Source organism: Felis catus, chromosome A1 (assembly GCF_018350175.1).
Source record: "Felis catus isolate Fca126 chromosome A1, F.catus_Fca126_mat1.0, whole genome shotgun sequence".
Classification (NCBI taxonomy): Eukaryota; Metazoa; Chordata; class Mammalia; order Carnivora; family Felidae; genus Felis; species Felis catus.
The window spans coordinates 50121603-50148530 of record NC_058368.1 but is presented as its reverse complement, the minus strand read 5'-3'; the positions used below and the strand labels follow the sequence as shown (position 1 = coordinate 50148530).

General features: G+C 39.4%; 1 protein-coding gene across 23 annotated transcripts in view; it reads right to left on the bottom strand.

Annotated features, from left to right (window-relative positions):
- Positions 1-26928, bottom strand: part of LMO7 (LIM domain 7) — a 196018-nt gene that overhangs the window by 80247 nt on the left and 88843 nt on the right. For 20 of the 23 annotated variants that reach the window (XM_045054447.1, XM_045054431.1, XM_019828007.3 and 17 more), the window contains exon 5: positions 13684-13790. In XM_045054447.1, coding sequence (XP_044910382.1) covers positions 13684-13790 — 107 coding nt within the window. Of the gene's footprint in view, positions 1-8937; positions 9015-13683; positions 13791-14286; positions 14386-26928 lie in introns of those variants that run through there. The other 3 variants (XM_045054450.1, XM_045054464.1, XM_006927341.5) reach the window with 2 other exon arrangements.

Genomic DNA, 26928 nt, shown 5'->3' with positions numbered 1-26928 from the left:
GATCTTGTTTTTCTTCACTCATTACTTTAAATCCCAAAGGCTCTGGAAAATGTTTGATTAGAACTTTATACCAATGTGCTAGTCTTCTTGCAGTTCCCTCCTACCTCTCACTCAAATCCCACTCACCTTTTAGATCCACGCTCAAGCGTTACATCTCCCCCAGGACCTCTGTTAAACCCTCACTCTGGTGTATGACCACCAGCATCTGATGCCAAAATCCTTGTTACTCAAAGTGTGGTCCTCGTTGTCATGACCTGAGAGCTTGGTAGAGATACAAAATCTCAGCCCTGCCTGGACCTCATGAATCAGAATCTGCATTTGAGCCAGTTCCTAAGGTGTTTTACAAGCACATTGAAATTTGAGAAGCACTTGTGTAAAGCACTGTACCTCTAATAAAGTCTAGGTAATTTCTTACCCATAGCTTCTAAAAATTACAAATTCCTCCATAGCTCCAAAACTTCCTTCCTACCCAACCAACTTCACGGAGGTCATGTCTGACAGATATATATTAACACATTTAAAGAAGTCCTTCATTCAATCTTTATATCTTTCATTAAGGCATACTTTAGAGGCAGAATTTTATAGTGGAAAGAACACCGGGTCAGGAGTTGTAATGAGGGTTCCCATTTGAACTAAGCATGTGACCTTGAGCCAGCCACTGAACTTCTCGGTTTCCGTATCTGTAAAATCAGGCAACCACCCTATCTTACAAAGCAGTTATAAGATCACACAAGGCATTAACTAAAACATTCAAATGTTATTTTCTTTCTACTCTACTCCACCTCCTCTCTCACAAGCAGTACTTTTCCTCTTTACATATTTAATAGCCTTAAAAATCAAGTGTTTTCTATTATTGCATCCAACCCATCCTACCATTTATTTAAAAGGAAAATTTTTGGGACACCTGGGGGGCTCAGTCGGTTAAGCATCCGACTTGGGCTCAGGTCATGATCTCACGGTTCATGGGTTCGAGCTGCACGTCGGCTCTGTGGACAGCTCAGAGCCTGGAGCCTGCTTCAGATTCTGTGTCTCCCTCTCTCTCTGCCCCTCCCCTGCCCATGCTCGCTTGCTCACTCTCTCTCTCAAAAAAAATACACATTTTAAAAAAATAAAAGGAAAAATTTCTTTGTATTCTTCTGTATTTATCATGAGCTACTAATAGTTTCATCTGTTTCTGGTAGTCTAAAACATTACATTCACAAAATAGGAGTTTAGTAAATATTTCTTCCTACTAATGAAAGGCAATTATGCCTGATGTTTTATGTTTAACAACCAGCAAGAAGCAATTTTTAATAACTTGGTAGGAAAAGAAGTGATTACTCCATTTATCGTAAGTCTTGGTAAAGGAATTTTAAAAGTGCTTCTGTCCTTGAGTCATTTCTTGGCCTTTGCTTTTCCGAGTCACTATCTGATCCCGTACTCTTCTCTGCAATGAGAAAGGAGTTTCATCTTACGGGAATTAGACTGTGCTATTTATTGTTACACTTGATGCTCTGTGCTCACCACCTGTTTCTAACCCCCCAATGGCTACACTGGTAGCAGGACTTCGGGCAGTGCTCTGACGTAATCTTCCTTTAATCCATTACACTAGGTAACATGACTGTAATTCATCTTTTTGCTTATAGATTGGGCTTTCCAACAAGACTTCAAATTATTTATCATTAGGGCTTTTTATGAGATTTAATATACAATGACCTAAACTATAATAAAAATATTTCATCATATATATATTTTTTTCCATCTTACATATTTTTAATAAGCACTTATTTCCAACTAAGAATGTTTGGAGGAGGGACTCATAATTTAGCTTGGTTTTAACAAGTAAAATACAGCATCAAATATTGGTAAGAAATTATCATAAATAAATTATTTACCAGTTCTATTTTAAAAGATATTTTCCATGCCAGTGTTATAAAGGTCAAAGTGTGGTAGCATGATCTTGAGCAATTTAGATTAGTAAGGTTTTACAATCCACAGCCTTTAACAGGAATGTTGCATTATCATGGCAAATACAACTGAACTTTCATACGTATCTGTGGGTCAGTCATAAAGCTTATAAAAGCATTCATGTGCACATATCAGTAAAATCCAAAGACCCCACCGTTTTCCAACCAGCCAGTGGTAAGACCACACATGTAGCATATTTCTTCTATTTCAAGGCACACATGGGTTCACTCAACACTCCTAAGATTAGGAGGTCTTATGGATGATCTTATATTTGATGGCATATTGTATAGCACTATAGCCACTTGATGTTACATAGCTCACAAAGAAGGAAAAACAATTTCAACCATAATGAAAGGATATTTGCCACGTATCAAATGTGGCAATACCAATCATATACACAAATCTACTTTGGGTATAGCTGGCCTAGTTAAAAAAACAACTCAAAAGACAATTTCAGTCATATAGCGCTAGAAATACTAGGGTTTTTTTTTTTTTAATTGTTTTGACAATATAGTGGAAGGAGTCCAAGCTATGTAGGCAAAGACAGCCCCTGAATTTAACTTCTAGCTCTGTTATTTGCCCAATGTCATACAGCTAAACAAGTTACTCTTCGGACTCATTTTACTTCACCCATCAGAAGCAAAACAGAAGCAAAATGGTAACACCTAGCTGGGCTGTTACTAGGTTCGGGATAATTAATGTGCCTGAGAGCTCTGATTGGGGTTGTCTAAATCTGATTGAGTATTTGAAATACTCTGGACACTCTAGCACAGTGATTTCCTTACCTAGTTGTTATTCATCCCTCCAAACCCAGTGTTTTCCCTTATATCATGCCAATGCTCCCTGAGACACAAAAGCATACATTAAGATTTTAGAATGCATTTCATCTTCTCCACTATCGGTCTTAAGATTGAGGTAGAAAAGGAGTAGGATTTGCTTTTCTTCTACCACCCAGGGTCCAGGATCTGTACACAATGAATATGAAACACCTAATGGATGTGGCTGACAGGCCACAAGATAGAAGGCCTGCAGGTGAGAGGACCCAATACCCACCCACCCTCATCAGCCCATCAGGACTATGCAGCTTCTAGCTTCCCTAGAGCAGCCTTCGCTGGCTCCAGCAGCCCAAGGCTTATACCCATGGATGTCACAGTCTTTAATAAAGAGATTTGTTTTCACAGTCTTTAATAAAAAGATTTGTTTTCCTGCCTCTTTCTTGCAAGATGAATTCAATGGAGAATGGAAAACATGAGAAAAGATATCAGCTCTATTTCTTTTTTTAATATACTTTATTGTCAAATTGGCTTCCATACAATACCCAGTGCTCATTCCAACAAGTGTCCTCCTCATTGCCCATCACCCACTTTCCCCTCTCCCCCACCCCCCAATCAACCCTCAGTTTGTTCTCTGTATTTAAGAGTCTTATGGTTTGCCTCCCTCCCTCCATGTTTATAACTCCCCCCCTTCCCCTCCCCCATGGTCTTAAGTTTCTCAAGATCCATATATGAGTGAAAACATATGGTATGTCTTTCTCTGACTGACTTACTTCACTTAGCAGAATACCCTCCAGTTCCACCCACATTGCTGCAAATGGCCAGATTTCATTCTTTCTCATTGCCAAGTAGTATTCCATTGTATATTAATGGAATACAGCTCGATTTCTTAATCATCTTGCTCCAGATACCCATAAGTCATTGTCGTACTATTGCTGTTTCTCCTCCAAGACAGAGACCAAGCCCCTTTGTAAAATGAATTCATCACCAAAATAAACAAAAATCTGGAGACACTCAGGATCTGGTGTCTCAGTCTTTGAAGCCTCACACAAATTTTCATATATATTCTTATTGTGAGTGTGTGTGTATGCTCTATTGCACATTTTATAGGTGAATACACACTAGTATACACAAAACAGAGCATGAAATAACTACCCACTACACATTTTTCCTTCTTGGTATTAAGCCCAAAGTACTCTAGTAACATGTTAGCCAAACTGTTTACCCAGATACAGTGATTCTTTTGAAGATTATTTCCATACCTCAGTCAACTAAAAAGAAAAGATACAGAACAAAAGCATTTCAAAAAATCTACCAGCAATGTTACTGTAATGTAATGAAATAGCAAAATGTAATGACAGTGATACCTGATATTTATTTAGAGATTTCTCCCCCAACCTGCACAAAGCACACAGAGAAAATCCTGGTTAAATTGATAGTGGTTAATGCAGTTAATTCACAGCAGCTGCTTCTCCCAGGCCAGCAAGATCCCCTACTTTCCCCCCCTTTTTAGCTTAAGAAAAGCTGGTTGAAGGGTGTCCACGTGGTCCAGCCAGTTAAGCAGCTGACTTCAGCATAGGTCATGATCTCACAGCTCATAGGTTTGAGCCCCAAATCACAGACCTCCCACTGACAGGATAGAGCCTGCTTGGGATTCTCTCTCTCCCACTCTCTCTGCCTCTCCCCTACTCATGCTTTTAAAGAAGTAAATAATAAAAACTTAAAATAATAATAATAATAACTGGTTTACATGAAGTGTGTTCCAAGCATGTTTTTAATCTTTTTTTTTAATGGAGTTTTATTACACTGTCACTTACGCTTAATGTGGGTTACTTACATTTAGATGGCAAGTATACTTTGTTTCCTTAAAATTCAAGACTTTTCAGTAATCCTTTAGAAACATGCTTTCTTAGGTTTACTGGGCTCACTGGTCAGTGGTGTCTGAAGCAATGGTACTAGGCTCTTAAGAAAAAGAGAGAACACCTCACCCTGCCTCACAGTTTAGTTGGGATACTCAGGTCAGGAAGGATCCTCAAAAAGGTAGGTCTCCATTGACCAGCAGCCAATCCCACCTGGGACAGCTGCTCAGCATGACAAATTATACCTGGGCAGTTACCCTAGAACATCGCTACCCCATTAACCTAAACTCTGAAAAATAACCAATAAGGTCAATAAATAATACCCACTCTTTTTAACATTTTTGATAGTAAAATCAAGTTACGTTATCTTGTAAAAAATCAAGTTACATTATGTCAAAGAGCATTAACACAAAAGTATGTTTCCTAGTTTCTTGACTTTCTTCCATTGGGTACAAGTGGAAGTAAGCAGCGAGACTTTTGACCACCCACACAGTGCCTACTGCTGTCACTTTTTTAGTGTCTAGAGCAAAAACCATAAATATTTTGGATAATATAATCAAGATTTTATGCTGTTAGTATAGCAGACTTTTGACGGACAAAACAGAGGGGAGATGCCCCAAAGTGGCAGCTAAGTTTTCTGTCTGGTGGAAAACAGGACTAGCATATGCATTTGAGTTCCCTAAAGATTATGAACACCTTTTCTTTTTTTTTTTTAAATTTTTTTTTTCAACATTTATTTATTTTTGGGACAGAGAGAGACAGAGCATGAACGGGGGAGGGGCAGAGAGAGAGGGAGACACAGAATCAGAAACAGGCTCCAGGCTCCGAGCCATCAGCCCAGAGCCTGATGCGGGGCTCGAACTCACGGACCGCGAGATCGTGACCTGGCTGAAGTCGGACGCTTAACCGACTGTGCCACCCAGGCGCCCCATGAACACCTTTTCAAAAGAAACTCACAAGCCCTGCAAAAGCCTTTTGGAGAATAGTGTCTAGCCCTGCCCATCCAAAGGATAACTTCCTCTCCTCGTGGCCAAAATGACACACTTTTCACAAAAATGAGAGGGGAAATGGGATGATTAAAATGAAACAATAAAGTTTTAGATTTGGATTTGTATGATAGACCGATTCTGGTTTTTATGTACATTTTGTTTTTAAAATGTGGCAACAAAACTTTTTTAAAAGATTCAAATCAAACTAACATTCACAATTCAGAAAATTTAATAAAAAGTTGGTTGAGGGGTGCCTGGATGGCTCAGTCGGTTGGGCATCTGACCAGCTCAGGTCATGATCTCATGGTCCATGAGTTCGAGCCCTGCGTCGGCTCTGTGCTGAGAGCTCAGAGCCTAGAGCCTGCTTCCGATTCTGTGTCTCCCTCTCTCTGACCATCCCCCACTCACACTCTGTCTGTCTCTCTCAAAAAAAAAAATAAATAAACATTAAAAAAAAAAAAAGTTGGTTGAGTTCTCATAGAAGGTAACAGAATTGTTTTGGTCCCACATATACAAGGACAAGAGCAAATAGCTCTCTGTTGTTCTCTGGTTTCAGCTTTGCTATTCTAACAAAATAAATTGTAAAAAGTTGACTAGACATAAATGTAAGAAAAACACACCTGTTTTAATATCTGCTCCCAATTGAAAGAAGGGATAAGTCTCAAAAGACCTAAATTCTCATAAGAAAATATAAAGCCTATAGCTAATTGTCACAATTTAAGGACCCAGGGGCCAGATTTGTTTCCTTCATGTTCTTCCACAGGGAACATGTATCTTCAGAGGGTCAAGAAGGGAAAGACAAATTATGAAAATGATCACAGTTGTAAGTCAACACCATTTATTGAGCACTAGTATATGCCAAATACTTTATACTTTACATCCCTGATCTGTAATCATTACAACATGTGAGGTAAGGATAGCCCCCAAATGTCTTACTAAGTTCCAAGAGAGTAGCAGTAACATCCATCTTGTTCAAGAAGAAGCAAAGTGATCACAGGGAGGAAACTTAACCTAAGGCCGTTCAGCTACCAAGTGACTGAATGGGATGGGATTAAACCCATGCCAGGGGACACCTAAATCCCTGCCCACATCTTCGATGCTCATCTTAGATCTGTCCATGACAACTGAGGCACAAATGACTGAACTTGTTCCATCCTGGGGGAAGGTGACAGAAACGCAGCCCAAGGTGTAGTAGAAATAGTTCAAATGAAATGTCAAGAAATTTTCAAGTTTCTGTGTGCTCATATTCTTCAAATGGTTACATGTCATAGTCAAAGTTATCATATCAAAGTCAAAGGTAATTTGTGACTTTTTTCTTACTGGCTTTGATGTTTAATGCTAGGCAAAGGTAAGATGTACCAATGCAGCTAGCCTGGCTTTGGAAGGAATGAGGCTTACTTAGAAACTTGCTGGCAACATTTCTTAAAGTAATTTTCAGGACTCCTTTAAGAAGTTACCTCCAATATTGGTCTTAGCTTTCAAAAATTTCTATTTGTTGCCCTTGAACTTCTACAAGATACTTCAGCACCTATATAGCCACCATATTTTTCCACCAAAAAGATACATACATTCATTAAACATACATACATACATACACACATACATTAAACATACATTTCAATTTATTTCACAAGATGAAGGGATTTGTGATCATGACATGAAAACATTAAAATTTTTCTAAAACTTCTTATAAGCACAGAATATCCTTCAAATGTCCATTAAACATTAGGGGTTGTCATTTTCACGTTAGCATAAAGATTAAGACTTCCAACAACTACTTTGAAAGGCACATGGTCTAAAGTTCCCATTTTAGTGTATTATACACTGAGGTGAAGACACATTCTTCTTTTCAATTGTATCCATTTAGACTATGTTGTAATATGCCATATTATTATTCCGGAATGATAAGTGAAAGGCAATAGAAACCAAAGGATCAACGGCTGCTTTGCCTGAACTGTTTTGCAATTTTGAAAGAGGGTAATAAAAAGAAAAACTTGACAAAGAGGAAAAAATAAGTTTCCATCTTTAAAGCCATGGCTTTAAAACATCCAGGAAGTCAAAATAACTAAAATTTAATTTTCAAATAAACACTTAACACTTAAGATGTCGGGAACTAAGGAAATAAGGAATAATGTAATTGTTTCTGTCTTCAAATGGTCTTAAGTCTAGGGAAAAATTAGATGTAGATGAAGACAAAAGTGCTTTGAAAGCCCAGATGAGAAATCAGTGTCACCTCCAATTAAGTGTCTTCCTGATTAAAAAGTTGAAATGGCTTCTCATCTCTATATACTCTGAGAACCCTGTGCATTTATCTCAAAACAATGTACTCTGTGAACTTAAGAAGACATGTCCTTAATTATAACTTGAACCCCACTAAGGGCAGGGCTCTGTACTTTTTGACTGTTAAGAGTGGCATCTGGGAATCTGATACTTAGATGCTACAGAGAAAATGCCCAATCAATGCCTGATGTGTGACAAACAAGTGAGTGACTCTTGCCCCCAAAGTCTCCCCTTACTGAATTAAGTGCTGTTTTCTACTCTAGCGCCAGAAGTAGATGTAAAAACACACACAGCCCACACATACACCCTCACACAAATGATCAGGTAAATCATACCACAAGATAGCAAAAAATTCAAAAAAAAAGCAATGCTTAACACCTCGAGTTAGTGGTAAAGCTCTCATTTTCAAAAGTGACTGACAGGGCTATCCATACTATGGTGCAAGTCATGTCAAAGGTTTGGTTAATTCAACATATGCAACCCCACAGGTAATAATTTGAAAGACAGAAGAATCTCTTCAAGAAAAATCTATTTCTTTGGTTTAACCCTTTGAAGGATCTCATTATAAAACAAATGCTAGCTGGTCAAGGGAAGTAAATTCTATCACTCCTACAGAAACTCAAGGTAGCTGCTAAGCAGATGAGCCGCCAAATGAGACTCTGAGGCAATGAGCATCGATGGGGTTACTTTTGAATACAAAGACCCTGGCCAGAAAAGTCCAAAGCATTCAAGCCCGACCCAGCAAGCCAAGACACACAATCAGGCCCTGTGACTCTGGGGATTTAAGGGAGTGAAGAGCTGAGGATGGAGAGCTGGCTTTCAGAAACTTATTTATCTCTCCAAGAACTTACCAGCAACTAGAAATGGAGAGAAACTAATAGTAGATAAAACTTCAGGTATTTTATAGCTTGTCCAGAGTCAGACCTACCTCCTATTCCACAACCTTTCTCTGCGACTAAACATGCTCTTCAATAATCTAACCTTGCGATCAAACAACATTTGAAAACTGTCCGTACATTTTTGCTGCTGGCCTTAAACAGAGTCTTGGCAACCCAAAAGAACTAATGTCCCCTTTCAGGAATTACCTACCACCAGAGAATAACTGAACAGGACAGAAACGTGTGCAGCGCAAACTTCTTTTCTGTTTCATTCTCTTCTAATTGCTTGGTAGGAAGAGAACATTTTAAAATAGTAACATGAATTGACAGGTGGAAGTCACCATGATCAAGTTACTGATCCAAGTTTGGATATCATTATTAAAAAAAACAAAAACAAACAAAAAAACCACAGATTGATGTTGAGAAACTCATTTGAAAGACACGAAAAAAAGTAAAAGCAGGTTTAAGTCAGCAAATGATGAAAATTACTTCAGAGTAGGTATATTTTTACTTACATGAATTAAAATCTTAAATAAATACTCATATACACATTCATATCCCACACCCAATTTGGCAGACTGTTTAGCGTGCCATCTGGGAACCAGATTCCAGAGAAATGACTTTACAGTATTGCCATAAAATCAAGCACCCTTTTGAAGCTGTACAGAACAGCTAAATCCTTAAATATCATTTTGAGCCTCCTTTATTTTCATGCGGGAAATATGTTAACACTAATTTTGTTTCTAACTACTGTTCCTTTGGCACCTACCATGTGTAAAAAAAATTGATTTCTGCACCCTCCATTTTGATAAGACATTTTTTAAAAACTGAAACATTTGAAGTTACAATTTATACCTAAAATATTAATATCCTAAATGGGAGAGTAAGACTGAATTAGAAAATAATTTTTTTTTCTTTGCATGACTGAAATACTGTGTTCAAAAGCATGGCCATCCTGTAATTGTGTTATGAACAGAATGCATCTAAGGAGGAAGTGCTAAAAATTGGACTGGAATGATAAGGGAGCAGAAAGAAGAAACATGCTTACAATCTGCTCACATTCTCAGCTTAAAAATTTCAATATATAATTCGTTAGAGCAATGGTTAAATATATGACTTTGTTTCTGAGTCAAACTGCTAAATGTATAAAATTAAAACCTTTAATAATTCAACTCCCCCTCTCTGCCAACTTTGATTCCTCTAAAACAGGATGACCTCCGAACCACTCTGCTGAGTTGCTTTCTACAACAAGCACTTGCCCTGTGCCGCCTAATGACCAGACCAGGAGATTTGCTATGGGGGCTCTCCAGTGTGCTGTGACGTGATGTGGTGGTCACTGTGCTTGCTTGGCTCCAGGAGTCACAGCACCTCTTCTCTGTGGGCTGTGGCTCTGAGCTCAGTATGGGCATTTAGCAAATGGTTAATAACAATGGTGTCCTTATTCACTGCTACAGAAGCCAAATTTCATGGCCTCAGTAAACATCTCAAGTAGGGTAAGTTCAACCTCAATCTACCATTCATGAAGGTGAACTCACAAATTTGCTCATTAGCCTTTCAGGGCAAAAAAAAAAGGGGGGGGGGCAAGATGGATCCTACCCATTAAAGTCAGGAATGTCAAAGTTAAAAGTATTAACTGAGGGGTGCCTGGATGGCTCAGTCGGTTAAGCGTCTGACTTCGGCTCAGGCCATGATCTCATGGTTTGTGAGTTTGAGCCCCACATCAGGCTCTCTGCTATCAGGGAAAGCCCACTCGGATCTTCTGTCTCCCTCTCTCTCTGCCCCTCCCCCACTCACCCTCTCCCTCTCTCTCAAAAATAAATACATATCTAAAAAGAAATTTTAAATAGTAACTGATAACAATATATGCAGTCCCAAAATAAATGAGTGACTCAAACACACTTGGAAAAATTCAAGCTACTTCCTGCAAGAAGCAATTGTTAGAAAATGTACATAACATATTAATATGTATAATTATAGAATTATAGAGTAACCTAATTCTGTTTGATCAGTGAAAAGTTATTATTGCAAATTAAATTGTAAATCTGGATGGAACTGCTGGAAGATAAATATTTGTACTTAGGGCCTGGATGATTGAAATATCAACGGCTCTTTAAATCGGCAGCCTCTGCTCCTGCTACTCCTTCCTACCCACACACCACTCTCCTAGGCTCCGTGCACCATCCATGTTTTTTACGACTGCTGTCCTCTAACAAAAAATACCTCACATTTGCCAACATGGAGGGCATCCACTGGCCTTTCCTATTAGCTTTCCATGCGTCATGCAAACATGGATCTTAGATCGCACTTGCAGCCCATCTATCAACTGTGCAGTCTTAGCAGCTGAGCTCTGATAGAGCATTTAAAATAATTAAGTATTTTGCCCCATTTTTGCTAGTTTTAATGTACACAGAAGAGCAAAATAATAATGTACTGACACATTACTGCAGACTCAAATTATAATAAGATTTCCTTTTAAAGTGGGCAAACATACTACCACAGAGAAATGTAAGTTATTATACTAAATTATTATATTAATGAGTAGAAAGTTATATTTTAGCAGAAAGTGCAGTCTGTTGGTCAGTAGCCTTCATTTCCACATGATTGTCTTGCTGGCACCATTGAAATAAGTAAGGAATTTTACGTCTAGGTCAGGGTTTCTCAACCTCAGCACTACTGATATTTCGGGTTGGAAAATTCTTTGTTATGAGGACCATCCTGTTCATGAAAGGGTTTTTAGCAGCATTCTTGACCCACTAGATGCCAGAAGCACTCCCAGCCCAGTTATATCGACAAAACTATCCCTAAACCTTGCCAAATATCCCTTGGAGGGACAAAACTGCCCCCAGGTGAAAACCACTGGTCTAACCAACACCAAGTCCTTCTATCTACAATAAAGAAAGGACAAGATTTGACCTACAGAAATCTCCACGTTATGTAAGAACAACGACTAAAACCTATGAAATGCATGGATATTTACTAGCCAATAATTTGCTTTCCTATATACCTGCTTCCTTTTATAAAAATGCAATCTCGGGGCAGAAGAGCTGTGGCCAAAATTTTTAAATAAGCCACTTGCCAGCTTCCTCAAGTCTCATAATCGGGAGGCTCCCATGCTTCCACTGCAGCAGACCCAGGGTCAAGCCCTGTGTTCTTTGGGCCAAGAAGACAGAATTCTCAGGGGAAATGTTCCTGAGCAGAGTTGAGGCTCTCAGGCATTCTCACTAGTACTACCTGGGCACGCCTTTATGGACTTGCGGTCTCCACTGAGACAAGTTGTTCTGCATACTTCCTACTACAGCTGTAACTACGTGACCTCCCAGTTTCAGTTCGTCAGGGATTTAATTTCACTCAAGGCTGTGCCCAGGTACTGACTTTTTTCCTGAACACCGTAGACCCAACATCTCATAAAACAGGCTCCAGGCAAGTTTTGCTCAGAGCATTCTTGGAATTAGAAGCCAACAAACATGTTTTGCCTAATCGGTAGCCTACTCAAACATCTGCTACAGGGTTTCAAAATGGTATGACTGGGGTAGGGTGGGGGGGGGGGGTGTGTTTTTTCCTTAAGTTGTTGCTGTTCATTAAGAATAAAACACTTTGTAAGTGAAAACTTTCTTTGCCCATCAGATAGGTGTCTGGAGAGATTGCTGATTAGTAAAAATAAAACAAATTCATCCATGCAGTAATTTTTCATGGATATCAAGCATGTCCTCGCAATACTGCAGAAGTCAACGTGCCATTTTGGTGATGAAACTTGGGAACAAACTATCTTCCGATTAATCAGAAATGCAGACAGACCCCTCCCTGCTATGCACTTATCAAGGTTGTGTAGTTTAGAAATGCTAATTCAACAGAAGTAGAAGCACGTAAGTTCAAAATGGACTGTTTGTTTAAAAATATGTATTGTTAGGCTTTGAAAAGATGAATTCTATCTGAGATTTTAGGTTTTACTGCTAAAAGACCATGTGTACTATGAAACTTACATAGAGAGTTATTTTTCTTTAGGAAAAAAATATTGGCCATTTTTAAGATTTTATCATCAATTTTAAATAACTTTTAAAGCTACCACAACAGGGAAATCAACCATATAAACTAAATCTTGGTCTAAAATGGTAGAAACTAATTTTCCCATTTCTATTACTCCTACAGTTAGAATAATATTCTCTCCTTTTGAAAAAAAACGTTAATTAGGTTTAAGAGTCGTGATAAAGAGGTAGTCATTATCACAAAATTAAATCATTTTTCTGTCACCATTATCTGGTAACAAAAGTTTATTCCGATTCACTGAAAGCAAATTAGATTTATAGGAAAAAAAATCTCACAGGGGCTTAAAACCAGATTTCCTGAAACCATATACTCCTACATGACACCATTTTCCATCTAAAACACAACAGAGACACCTGTGCACATTTTCACCCCTACTTTCACTTTCTCATCCACACTATTAAAATAGTGAAAAACTGTTCATTTTTAGAAATCCTCCACAACTGACAAGGTCATTAGCATTCCGCCAGGCATTGCTGCCTTCCAGATTACAAAAGAAAGTCTCTTTAACCACTGTCCCAGTCTCATTTTTGTCAGCAAGTCTTAATTCCAAATACATAAAGACCATATGAAAATAATTCTGTTTACTCTATAAATATAACCTCTAAGTTTGTTTTATAAGCATAATGGCCATTCTCCCCATTAGAAACCAAACACTACCACGTTGGACAAGCATTAAAATATAAACTACCATTTCAGTTAGTAGAGAGATTTAAAATAACAACATGCCATGATCTCAATTACAGACAGCTTCGATTCACAGTGCCTCAGCTATTTTTTAAATAATCTGTTTTGGAATGAGAACAGAGGAAGACAGAGGAACAATTTTTCAGTCATCATAAAATCTCAGAAATTCTTTGCACTTGAGCCACAAGCCCTAAGCTTAAAAAACATATAACAAACCAGTGAAACTTACCTGACAGTGACTCGGTTTGATAAATCCTGTAGATCCCCAGGATGGAAAAGCTGGGCTTCTTTCAATCCAATCTGTTCACAAGCTTTCAAAAAAACGTTTATATTATCCTGTGAAAAGAAGTGGAAAGTGATTGCTTAGCCGATCTCTCTCTCAAACAAAGGGTACACGTTTTTATGATAGAACTTCTAAGCTTCAAAGTCCAATTACAGCCAGCAAAAAATGAGGCAGCAAGACTAGTGCATACATTTTTTTTTAATTACATGGGCATGTATAGCCTTTCAGTCTTCCAGAGCATTCACGGTAGCGCTAGCTTATGCCTGGGCATACACTGTTCTGTGATCTTTGTGACCGGCACGTTAAACATTACCTGTTACAGGACAAGTGCCTAGCCACTGAGCAGTAATCTACACTTTGATGTCAGCTCTGCTCTGCAAACAAACGCCCTCTTCCCAGCTTTGCACGACAAGCCTCACCTCTCCTCTTTAAAAATAACTCCAGCTACTGACAGTCACCCACCCAGAAACTGTTGGCAGGGAAGAAATAAGAGGAGGAACATTCTGTTTCTATGATTACAAATTACAGAACGACCGTGGAATACCACACCTGGAATCTGGGTTTGGTTGCTGAGCTGGCTCTTGACAGACAGGGAAACCATACTACAGGACCCAGGAGAAGCCTAACGTTCATTGGCTAAATCGCATAGTTTAGGTGTGGTACATTATTCACACACGCCCTGCACCTGCTTCAGGAACTGCCGCCAAAAAAAAAAAAAAAAAAAAAAAAAAGGAAATCTAGGTTGCCCTCCTGGCTAATTTCACAAACCAAAATCCTCCTTTCACAAACCAATGCTTTCCATTCATGTAAACTGCTGCCCAAACATGGACTACTACAGATACACATTTGGTGGGCAGAATTAGCTGGAGTTTCCCTCTTCTCCTTTACGAGGTTGAGCTTGGGAAGATCGCGTGGGGACTCTACCTTCTCTTGGTTAGGACTCTCAAGGAAGAGAACAGCCTGCTAGCATGCCAACACACATTTGTCCACGTGCACATGCCAGTGCTCTTACACCACATCTGTAGTTTAAGAGGGCCTCCCTGAAACCTCACCTCCCTAACAGCTGGCTCTGAGGAACCAGAAGATAGCCTGCCACTTGGAAAAAGACAATTACTCTTTTCCCATGCTGAGAAGCCAAGCCCCACAAGAAAAGGCAGGGTGGCCTAGCAAAGTGGGAAGGAAAGATACAGAAGCAAGGAGGAAGAAGCTAATTTTAGCAGCATGGATTCCTGGAGAGTGAGGGGATTTAGGGAAAAGGTGAGCAAATGCACAGCAAGAGAAAAGCCACACCAACTACTAGGGACTAAGAGACATTCAAAACAAAATATTTGTGTGTGGGGGGAGGGGGGTTATTCTAGTGCACTATCAGTAAAAGGCAGCGTGAACTACCTGGCTGAAAGCTAAAATCCATGCTCACTTTAAGTAAGAGGTCAAAGAGCAAAAGAATTTATAATTCCAAAGTTGAACGGCTCAATGGAAGATGATAAATCTGACTTGGTGGAAAAAAACAAAAGGGGGAAATCACATATTGGCAATATTCCGGAAGGAGCAACAGTGATCATTTTGTTAAGCTCACATAATTAAAAAAAAACCCATACAATCTCATTACCCAATGATTCAAATTAACGGTTCTAAAACTGGCCTTCAGAGAAGCAGACAAGAACGAATGGTTTGGTGTTTCAGTACTCCAAATCCCACAGGAAGAAACGTACGTTTCAAAAGAGGAAGAAAAAAACCATTAGAAGTCTTCCCAACACATACACACACACACACACACACACACACACACACACACACACACACACACAAGAAGTCTTCCCACAAACTCAATTTGGTTGAATGTTTAAAATGTTATAAAACATTATGACACAGTTAAACAGAAAGTAAGTACAGAAAGTAAGCCGATTGCACTGACTGCCAAAATAGTCCTTCATGTGTTTTCTAAAAACATAATAGCAGTCATCCAGTTGACAAATATATATACGGATTGCTAAGAACAAAACTACATATGCCTCAAAACCCACCCAATTATTTAGAAAGAAACCACTTAAAATCAAAGTGATTATAGCTAATTAGAGATGAAGGGAAAAATAGAATATGATTAAATTCTAGTTTTAAATAAAGCCTTTACATGAAAAAGCAGAGTTTCTCTTAAATAGTTCAATGACACTCAAGTTGACTTTACAAACGAGGCTGCACATGGCCTATGCAGCAGGAACAGGTTGTATTAAGATCACAGTTGTAACCTAAATCCAGCTTACTGGACTTGAGCCCACGGGTAATTTATTTTTTGCAATTTCAAAGGACCTAGGCAGAGAGTTCCCTCAGGGAAGATACAGAATTATCAAATGAAATTTTAATGTCTGTTGAACCATCAAGAGACCACACCCCACTCAACATATTAAAAGGGAAGCGTTTAGTCTTCATTAATGGAATCATTTTCCCTGGAAACTAGCAAAGATAAAGTAAAAACAAAGGACAAACGTGAAAACATCTTCTCATTGGACTGTGAGCCAGGACAGAGCCCAGTAGCTCTGCCACTAACTTTAGAAATAACGTTTCTAACATTATTAATGTATCAGCCTTTCTGGCCCTATTGTCCGCCTCTGTGAAATGGGCAGTTTCTGGATCCGTACCCCATTCCCAAGGGCACACACCTCTGTGCCAGCGGAGAGAAGCCCGGCCCCCCCCCAGCTCAACCCTTCACACGAGTATTGCATAGCCCAACTTTCAGAAAAGACTTCATGGCAAAAGCCACCACTAAGCATCTGCAATTCCCACACGTTGAGGACGGAAAGTGGCTTCACAAAAACAAAACAAAATGAGGATCCCGGATGATCTGCAATAGCCCCTTTCAGTGTTGTTCTTCTAAGGTAGGAATAAAAGCAGACACTATAAACAGACAAGGTGGGATGGCTCAAGATTTTCACATTCTTCCCCAGAGCCTCTCCATCCCTTTGCCTTGAATCAGTTATAAGGGCAATCATAACAGGGTAAATTAGAGAGAGATTAAGGAGTCAGGAACAGTACCTGCTAACACCTGAAGCAAGATGAGGACTCCATAAAAATTTACCAATATTCCCAGGTTTATAGTAGCACAGTGCAGTAACTCTACTGATTATCTACCACTACATAGCTAGTTATCCCAAAACTTAGCAGCTTAAAACAATACAGACTGATACAGTTTCTGAAGGTCAGGAATTCAGGAGTGACCCAAGTTGGATTGTTCTGGCATGGAGGTCCCTGAGCAGGCTGTAGACATCAGGCCAGACTGCAGTCACCTGAAGACCTTCCTGTGGCTTGAAGGAGCCGCTTCCAAAGAGGTGCACTTGTAGGTGGCAAGTTGGGGCTGGTTGTCGGCAGGAAGCCTTAGTTCTGGATCAAATGGACATCTCCATCGGCTGCCTGACAGAGTGAATGATCCAAAGGAAAGCAAGATAGAGGCTGCAGGGTCTCGTGGCCTATCTTTTCAAGTCACACAATATTTCCTCAGTATCCTGCTGATGGACTAGGTCAGCCCCATTCAATGCAGGGAGGACTACGCAAGAACATAAATGGCAGGAGGCGGGATCACTGGGGACCAGTTACCACAGTTCACTCTTGAGCCCTAATGGTTCATGTCCTTCCCATATGCAAAATACACTAATCCCTTCCCAAAGCCCTAGAAATGTTCACCCCTATACAAGGTGAGCTCCAAGTTCATAATTTCATCTAAACCAATTCTGGCTTTACATGAGGCTCCTCAGGTGGATATCCTTAAGGACAGCCCTCGAATACAGTTCCTCTCAACACGAATACCAGTGAGCTAAAGCAACAAGTTACTTGTCCCCACATACCCAACACAGTGGTGTAGGGTAACCTCTAGATATATTCCAGCTCAAATGTGGAGAAATGAGGGCACACAGGAGTCCCTACACCTCAGGAACTCTGAAATCCTGCAAGGCATAGATTGGTAGGTCTTTCATTAGTCTTCAAGGCCAGTGAATTCGTCATGGTTTTTGCTTCATCCTCCGGATTCTTGATTCCCCCTTAAAGTCATCATTTGCTTCCTTAAAAAGCAGTTTGTGTCTGCAGGTATGTAGCTTTCTCAGTCTGCTTTCTGCCTAAAAAAGTTTGGGGGACTAATTTTGTAACCTTCTGTCCTTTTCAGTCTATGTTTACAGCTTCTAAATAGAATTCCCTCAATACCATCTTTTATGAATCCTATTGGCCCTTACTTTCATTAGATAAAAGCTGCACCCACAAATCCCTTCAAGGGGGAACAGCAGCCCTCCTCTTAGTCCACTGAAATGACAGAGGGACATCACCTTTATGCTTCTTAGAAGCCCTGTCATTTGGATGGACTTCCGAGGCACTACTTTGGATCTTTCCAAGATCTTCAAGGATTTTACAGCCACACGCTCAGCTTCATCTTCAGACCTTGTCTTCCTGCTAGTGTGCACTTAATTTGATGTTGGCCTGAAAGCCATTTCTCAATGTTAGCCTCCTTTACTGACTAAAGAGGCTGACAATTTTCAAAACCAGCAATTCCTGTGCCCCTCTTGTTTATCATGTTATCGGCTGTCCCACATTTTACTTATGATCAGCAAGAGGACGCCAGGCAGCACTTCAGCACACCACCTGGAGGTCTCAGCTAGAACACCTAATTAGGTACAATGTATAGGTACAAGGGAGAGAATCATCGGGACCACGTTAGAAGATGGCTACGGTACTTGAACACAATCATATATTATACATTTCTATGGAATCTTAACTCCTCTCTGTCTCCATTATACATCCTGAAGAGTCACAAGAAGGATAACGTGAGGCCAAAATGAATATTCTCACACTAGACGCAGAGGTAACATGGGTCTTTGGCGACATGAACTCTTTCAGAGCCTTTCACCCCACTTTCCTTCTCAAAGCACTTATCCAGTAACACAGACTCATGTCACTTCAGCAGATTACTTTGCTTTCTTATCAGCGATGGGAGTTGAGGAGAGTATCAGGGGACCAGAGTTGAATGAATATATTTTAGCAAGCTGCTATCAGTCAATATAAGGGCTCTCTCAGTACTTTTTTCTCTTTGTCCCAAGCCCCCATTCACTCCCACTCCTCTTCACTAAAAGGTGCTTTCTGGCTTGGTCAACTGAGCATCTGAGTCTTGATTTCAGCTCAGATCATGATCCCAGGGTCATGGGATCAAGGCCCAAGTCAGACTCTGTGCTGACCGTGGAACCTGCTTGGGATTCTCTCTAAAAAAAAAAAAAAAAAAAAAAAAAAAAAAGTTTAAAAGATTTAAAAAAAAGAAAAGAAAGAAAGAATATACCTCAAGAATTATAGAGTTTCCCAAACAAGTACATGTACATGCACATTAATAGCAGCACTATTCACAATAGTCAAAAGGTAGAAAGAGCTAAAATGTACATTTACAGCAATGGATAAACAAACTGTGATATATTCACACAAAGGCATATTAGTCACCCATTTAAAAAAAAATGAAGAACTGATACATTTTACAGCATGGATGGACCACCAAAACATTATGCTAAGTAAAAGCTAAACACACACATTTACATATTCCATTTATATGAAACATCCCGAATAGATAGATCCTTAAGAGAAAGAATGCAGATTGGTTGTTGACAGAGGAGTTTGGTAAGGGACAGTATGAAATAGGAAGTGACCTAATAGGTAAGAGGTTTCACTGGGGAGGGATGGAAATGTTTGGTGACCGCACAACACAGTGAATATACCATATGCCACTGAATTGTCCACCTTGAAATGGCCGTATTTGTTATGTAAATTTCACCTCCATAAATTTTTTGAAGGAGTGTCTTCTCTAATGTGCTTAAAAATGTAAATGTCCTTTAAAGTGTTGATTCACTTATGTATCTCATTTACATAAATGGCATTATGGTCCGCATTTTTGTCTTAGAGCTTCAACCATTTTGTTACACAAAAGTCTCAATCCTCATTAAAGTCTATACTATACCTCCCTAGGCTCTTACACTGACCAAAGTCATTTTCATTTTCACTTGGAGGAACTTAAAAAAACGTATCTTTCATACATTTCTTTGAAATATATCTTTAATGATATACTTTCAAGACTTCCAACTTCTAGAGGGAATACTTTGTATCAAGAAACCTTAATGTGACAACAAATGGAGAATGTCTATTCATAATGTCAAACCAGTTAGACCCACTTCTGCAAAAGTATACAGGGTCAGAAGTGTCATCAATAAAAATGGATTCTTTACATAAAGACAAAGAGATTTATTACAGAAGCCCTGAATAAGATCAAGATCCTAATTCTGAAAAAGAGTAAAATGGTCTGTGCTCAGGGCTATAGCCGTACAGACAACAAGGGCCATATAGTCAACACCCATAAACAAAACCTAGCTAGAATGACATCACCTGAGAGTATTCCCTCATCAATGAGCCAAGTGCTCCTCGTGTGCTCACCTGTGCCCTGTCACTCCCAGTAAGTTTCTAGGCCTACTTTGAGCAAGATTTTTTTTTTTATTAAAAAAGAGAGCACATTATCCAATTCCTCTGAACCTGGGAACATGACGGTGTGGATCAATTTATTGGAAGGCCAAGAGACTTGGTGACCTCAACTCCTTTTCCATTTATGATATGGTACCAAAGCCCCTGTCTCCTCTTTCCCTGGCATTGACAGTGTCAAAAGTTAGAAAGTATTTGCCAGCCATCAAGAGGTTGTATCCACTGTTTGAGGCAGAGAAACTGAACTAAATCTCTACGTTAGAATAACAGTCCCTAGCCAGCCACGTCAGAATCTCTAGAGGGAGCACACAGTCACCACACAGGTGATGCTGATGCACACGCTAGACAACAGCCGACCCAGCCTCTGGCCACTCAACACGGGGTCCACACACCAGCACCATCACTTGGGAGCCTGTGAGACATGCAGACTCTAGCTCCACCCTGGACCCACTCAATCAGAACCCACATGCTAAGAGAATCACTCAGGTGATTTGAGTCTTTGTAGACATAAGTTTTCTGGCAAGTAACAAAATAAGGAAAGTCTGAGCACAAGTCACCTAGGGACTGTGGAGCTCACCAATGCACCACCTCCAAAAGTACTCACATTCCATTCTGGTGATGTACTAATTGTGATCAATCGCAAGTATTCGAAAGCAATTCCCAAGCAGCAAAGTGACTACAATATATCCAAGTGTGCATTTTAATTATATAGTTTCCATTAAGAAAGTGGTGTGGTTGCAATTTTCGTCAGGGGCACTAGTTTTATTATTATTTTAGAGACTTCATCCTCTATTTTATGGCTTAGTGAAGAAATGTAAGCTGTGTTACTAATACCTACATGTTATGATTACAATATGTAGGTAAACCTACAGATCCAACTTCGGTACTTATTTGAGGAAAGTAAGCAGTACGTTTTCCTTCGGTTCTTATCTGTCTGCCAAGAGAAAGCCTCAGTCATGTGCTGATAGATAGCAAAGGATTGGGGGACGAGGAGAGTAATAAGGTTTTGTCACATGTGGAGTGGAGATGGGAATAAGAACCAGCTAGGAATGCTTAAAAGGAATGGCCAAGTGACACTGAGGGCCCAGGGGATTATAGATGATAAACCACCAAGCTGCTGGCGTAGTTTTCTCCAGCACTGCTTGGCAGAGGAGGAGCAAAGACCATACCGAGAGGCAGAACCAAGCACTGGCGAGCAGGGGAAGGGCAAGCAGAGGGCTGTGCTCTGGTAAAAGGGTGGTCACTGAAATGCTTCATCAACCCCGGGTGACAATGAACTACACAGAAGCGGTGACAGGCTGTCACATTGCACCGTGCATTAAGGTACGGTCTTCCATGGTGTTCAGGTGAAATTTACATCAAAAATGAAGGAGTTCTCAAACATACTTACTGTTTTGAAAGCAAGAAAAGAAAATGCTGAAATAGAGGCTTAAGAACTTCTGAGACCAACATGGGGAACAAAAGAAAAATGTTCTGTCGTCAAATTATCCATGTTCTACATTCCAAAGTAAAACAGATACGTAATTGCTTAAAGAAACACATCATAATGATACCAAAACACATTTTGGGAAGCAGTAAAGCACGTTTAATGAAGGAAAACAACACAGTAAAACTTAAGAGCTAGCTGGGAATTCACGCTCCTTCAGTATAACTGCTCCTACCCCTCCTTCCGAGAGTCACTTTTACAGGTGATGTGTCTGGATCATCAGCCCTTGTATTTGCTTTTCCAGCCTCAGGGACTCCTTGCTTTATGAGACTGATTCTCTTTTAGTCATTTCTATGTCAAAAAAAGTCCAAAGACTCCCTCGCTGTAATTGTAAAACACCAATCCTAAATCTGACTGCTTAATATGAACTAACTCCTACGAGAGCCCCTTAGCTACTTAGTTCTGCTGCCTCCTACCCTCCACACATTCCCCCAACCTCACATCTTCTCTTCAAATATCCCCAGTTTTCTCAGTGCCCCTTGGCCCTCTGTGACAGTTTTCAGTTCTCATGTCATCCCAACCAGCCCTTCGCTGAATCGCTGATTTTCTCGAGTTAACATCCACTGAACTCTTATCGTATGCCAGGCAGCATTCTGAGGCCCTTTACACAAACTATGTCAAATTCACACTAAAAAAGCTTAGGAAGTCTTATTGTACCCATTTTACACATGAGGAAACTGAGGCTAAGAAACGTGTGACTTACCCCAGGTCATCCAGTAAGTGGTGGAGTGAGGATTCAAAGCAAACAGTTCAATTCCTGAGTCTGTGCTCTTAACCACGATATTGATTTCCCATTAATGCTATAACAAATCACTGCATCGGTGGCTGAAAACAAGACCAGTTTATTACCCTATAGCTCTGGAGGTCAGAAGTCCAAAATCAGTCTCATTGTGGTAAAAATCAAGGTGTTGGCAGGGCTGCATTTCTTTCGGAAGATCTAGGAGAAAATCCATTTCTTTTCCATCTTCCAGAGGCCCTCTCCTCCACGTTCGAAACCAGCAGCACCAGCCTGAGTCTCTATTGTACCACCATCTGACTAGTTCTTGCTCTCTTCTACTTAATAGGACTCTTGGGATTATCCTGGGCCCACCTAGATGATCCGGGATCCTTTCTTCATCTCAAAGTCAACTGGCTAGCAACCTCAATTCTACCCGGAACCCAATGCTTAACCTCCTCTTACAAGACATTGGCAGGTTCACTGCATTAGAGCATGAACATTATTGGGAGCCATTCTTTCTATGACAACCATCACTGTTCCTTATAGACAATTTCCTTCTCAAAATGAAGCATATGTAACTCAAAACAGGACTCCAGGTGTGGTTAATTATCAAAGTCATCATTTGATGGGTCACTAATAATTGTCCTCTTATAAAATGCAAATGACAGTGATTTTGAAGATTTAGTGAGGAAACAGGTGATTGATTGGCAGTTTCTAGGAGTATAGTAAGTAGCCAATAAATGGACCTTACTTCTCGTTACAGGCCACAGGTGCTTTGCCTTGTGGCATCTATATGATGCTGTTGGCTAACTGAGATGTACACTGGCAGCAACCAGTTCACAGGGACAAGATAATTCACAGGAAGATGACCTGTGGACTTTAATGGACCAGGAGGCTAGTGAAATTTAGCATAAACTAAGGTGGATATAAAGAATCTGAAATGCAAATCATAGGATTCTATCAAGTGAGGTTTTATGGATAAAGGCATAAAGTGCACGATTAAGTTTGCAGATAATACAAAACCACTGCTTTCTTGTGATTTTTTTTCCCCGAAAAAACCAAATCTATTCGTGATAAATATCCTTTTGGAGACTTGCAGCCATCTAGATCATGTTAAATTGCAGATTTTGATATTCAGTACATTAACTATGTCTGATTGTTCCAACATCTACAAACAAGACTAAGCATAATCCCCATGTTTTTATTCCATCCTTTTTTTAAAAAATGAAAATAGCGCAAGTACAAAGCCCTAAGGCAAACTGTAGAAACTTCTCTCCAAGTTTATATGGATTTACATTTAGCTCCTTAAAATTGAGCTTTTTTACTCAACTACTTAAGATTTCACCTACAGATATTATCTGGTCTACTTTTCTCCATCTTGACTACAACAAGGCCACAACAGACAGTTGGCAGGAATTAAGACATGTCTAAAAGGGGAGGGGTGGTAAAATGACTGAATAAACCATAAATGAATAAAATGAGCATCATGTCAGGGAAATGATCAGACAACAAGGAATGCAGAGACTCCCATCTTTTCCACAGGACACCCCCACACAATGGTTGCTTTGGGGGCATGCAGGCCTGTTATTGCCACATTCCTTGTGAAGCCGGAGATGAGGATTTTAAATGAAACCTGAGGGTCTGCAAATGTTGGCTCCAATTTTAAAAACAAGCAAAAATGGTTTAAGTCAAACAAAACTCATCATGAGCCATTTCATGACCTCTTGCTGGTCTCCTGAACTCACCATGGTACCAACCCGGTAATATTTTTCTTTAGAGCATTTGTGGTGGACAAGGCTGGCTTCTAATGTTACTTTCTTGTTAAATAATCACAAACCATCCATCCCTTTAATCATCTTTTCCATCATGTTATCAGGGAACAATATCTAAGACTGACACTGATCACTCTGACATTTGCAAATCTGCAATCTTATGCAAACTGCCTAAGAATAATGTAATACTGTCTAACCAATTATCCGGACACTCCATGGCCAGTCAAGTTGACACACAAAACTAGTCATTACAACTATCAAAACTGTTTTTCGGCTGCCCTTCCTGCTTTTCTTCTTAATTTCCTTCAGTCTACTCATCACATACCAATTTGTGATTTTCTTACTTTTACATTTTATTGAGATATAATTCACATACAAGTCATGAATTTAAAGTGTGTGATTCAATGGTTTTCGGTATGTTCACAGATACATGTACATCCTTTACCACAGGCAACCAAAGATCTCTAACAACAAATTAAATTCCTCTCAAAGGTCCCCAGTGGCTTCTCATCATGCTAGAAGTAAAATGTGATCTACCACCAAAGCTGATAGAGCCACATACATCTTTGCTGGCCTACCTCTCCACCTTACTCAGTTCCAGATCCACAGTCCTTGCTGGCCCAGCTTGATCCTGCCTTGATCCCCCCTCGTTTCCTTCTGTCTGGAAAAGTCTCATGATCCCCGTACATTACCCTCCTTCAGTTTATTCAGGTCCCCGATCACATGTCAACTCCAGAAACAAGATGTCCCTAAGCACTTTCTCTGAAACACTTCTCATACTCAATCATTCGCTATCCATTCACTTTATTTTTCCCAGTGTAATTATTGTCAACTGACGAGGTATTACATATTCTGCATGGTAACTATTAGTACTTGGTAAGTTATTACTGACCTGCTGACCATGCTCCATTAGGGAGGAACTTTCTCTGCCTTACTTGTGGCTTTGTTCCAAGTTCCAAGAATAGTGCCTGGCACATAGTAGGTGTTCAATAAATACTTTTAGGAAGGGAGGGATAGTCATGGGCCTAAAACCTATCAAATAACTGATGTGTTCATACCAGTCTTAGACCTGGGTTCTATTTCTTATTAACTTCATTTGCTCTACTGTTTCCAATTTCTACATAACAAAAGGTGCTTAAAGAGAGACATTCTGAGCATTTTCATATCTGAATAAAACTGTCCTGTATGACATAATCCTACTATGAATGAATTTTTCTTTAACTTTACAAGCTAATCATGGTGTTGCTTTAGGAATTCTAATTCATTAATGTTTTTTTAAGATGTTGCCCTCAAGGCTAAACGTTGGCATACGTTCATCTTAGATTTATAAACAAGTACGTTTTGGAACTCTAGGGAAATGCTCCTATCTTGTGCCGGTGCCATGACTAACAAATTATGGCCCGAAATAAAACAGGAATTTCCTGATTTACAGTGCTGTATCATTATGAGGGTATTGGAAACAACTTCAATGTTGACACTAAGTTTTTATGTTTTCATTTTTGGTGATACTTATCTTTAACTGGGAGTTGGAGAAAAGTAAGGAGATAAGGAGATTCTTGACGAAATCACCTAAAATTTCTTTATAAATAACTCAATTATCATGGAGTTATTTATAGGCCATTTATATGGAGGTATTAAGGCCGAGGTATTAAATATCTAATATTTGTTACCTTGAAAACAGCCAATGCACAATCTCCATTCAGTCTGTTTTCTTAGACTTGATTATTGTATAATGCTAAAGTATTTCAAAATACTGCCGATCACAGAAATTCCAGGAAAATATACATTAGAAAAGAAATTATTTAAATTAAAATACAACCACAGAAAATGTCATTTTCAATGCATAAGGTGGCCTTATTTTTAGTAAATGGCCAGCCTTTATGCTATAATATCTTACCTAAGCGTAACAATACATTAAATAACACTGTAAGCAGTAACACTATAGTACTCTCCTATAACTCTATTAAGAAGAAAAAGCACTCCATGTTTTAGTTATTAGTGTTTGTTTTTAAAGAAAATAGATTGACAAGCTAGAAAAATAAAAATAGTTTAAATTTTATTGTTCGAGGCATAATTATACAACTTGTAATAGTGGTTCACCGTCCCTTTGAAATTAAAAGATTTCTTTAGTGTAGTTTTAATCATAAAATCACAATTGAGCAATTTTAATCAAGTTTATTGATATCATTAACCTCCGCGGCCTCTATTGGTTTTATTTGTAAAAGAGCTCAGAAGCTTAGTGTCCCATAAACCTCCCTCTCCCAACCCCCTGGGTCCCCTTCCCCTTGGAAAAAGAGTGGGATACATAGAGTCACTGCCTGAGAGTGGGTTTTAAAAAGTACATGATAAAACCTGGACAAGCATATTTAAATTTTACAGCTGATTCCTCGGGTGCATTTTCTATTACTGCTGAAAGGGAACAACTAGATGTTTCAATAGTGACCTTGGCACAGACTAGGTTGCACTACCTTGCTGATGTGCCCAAGTATAGAGGAGAGTGAAGATGAATCAGAAATAATTTTACAGACACAAGAACATTAGTCACTAACAACCTTTTGAAAAATGGCAGTAAGAATGGACCCATAGACTTGTGTGATTTCTTGAAGTAGCTATTATGAAGAGAAGAGAATCTGACTGACATCCAACAGCTTAAGCTAGCTGGCATCTTTTCATTTCCTGCATTCTACAGCATCCCTAAATCAGGAGACAACCTTCCCAGTCTCTATGGT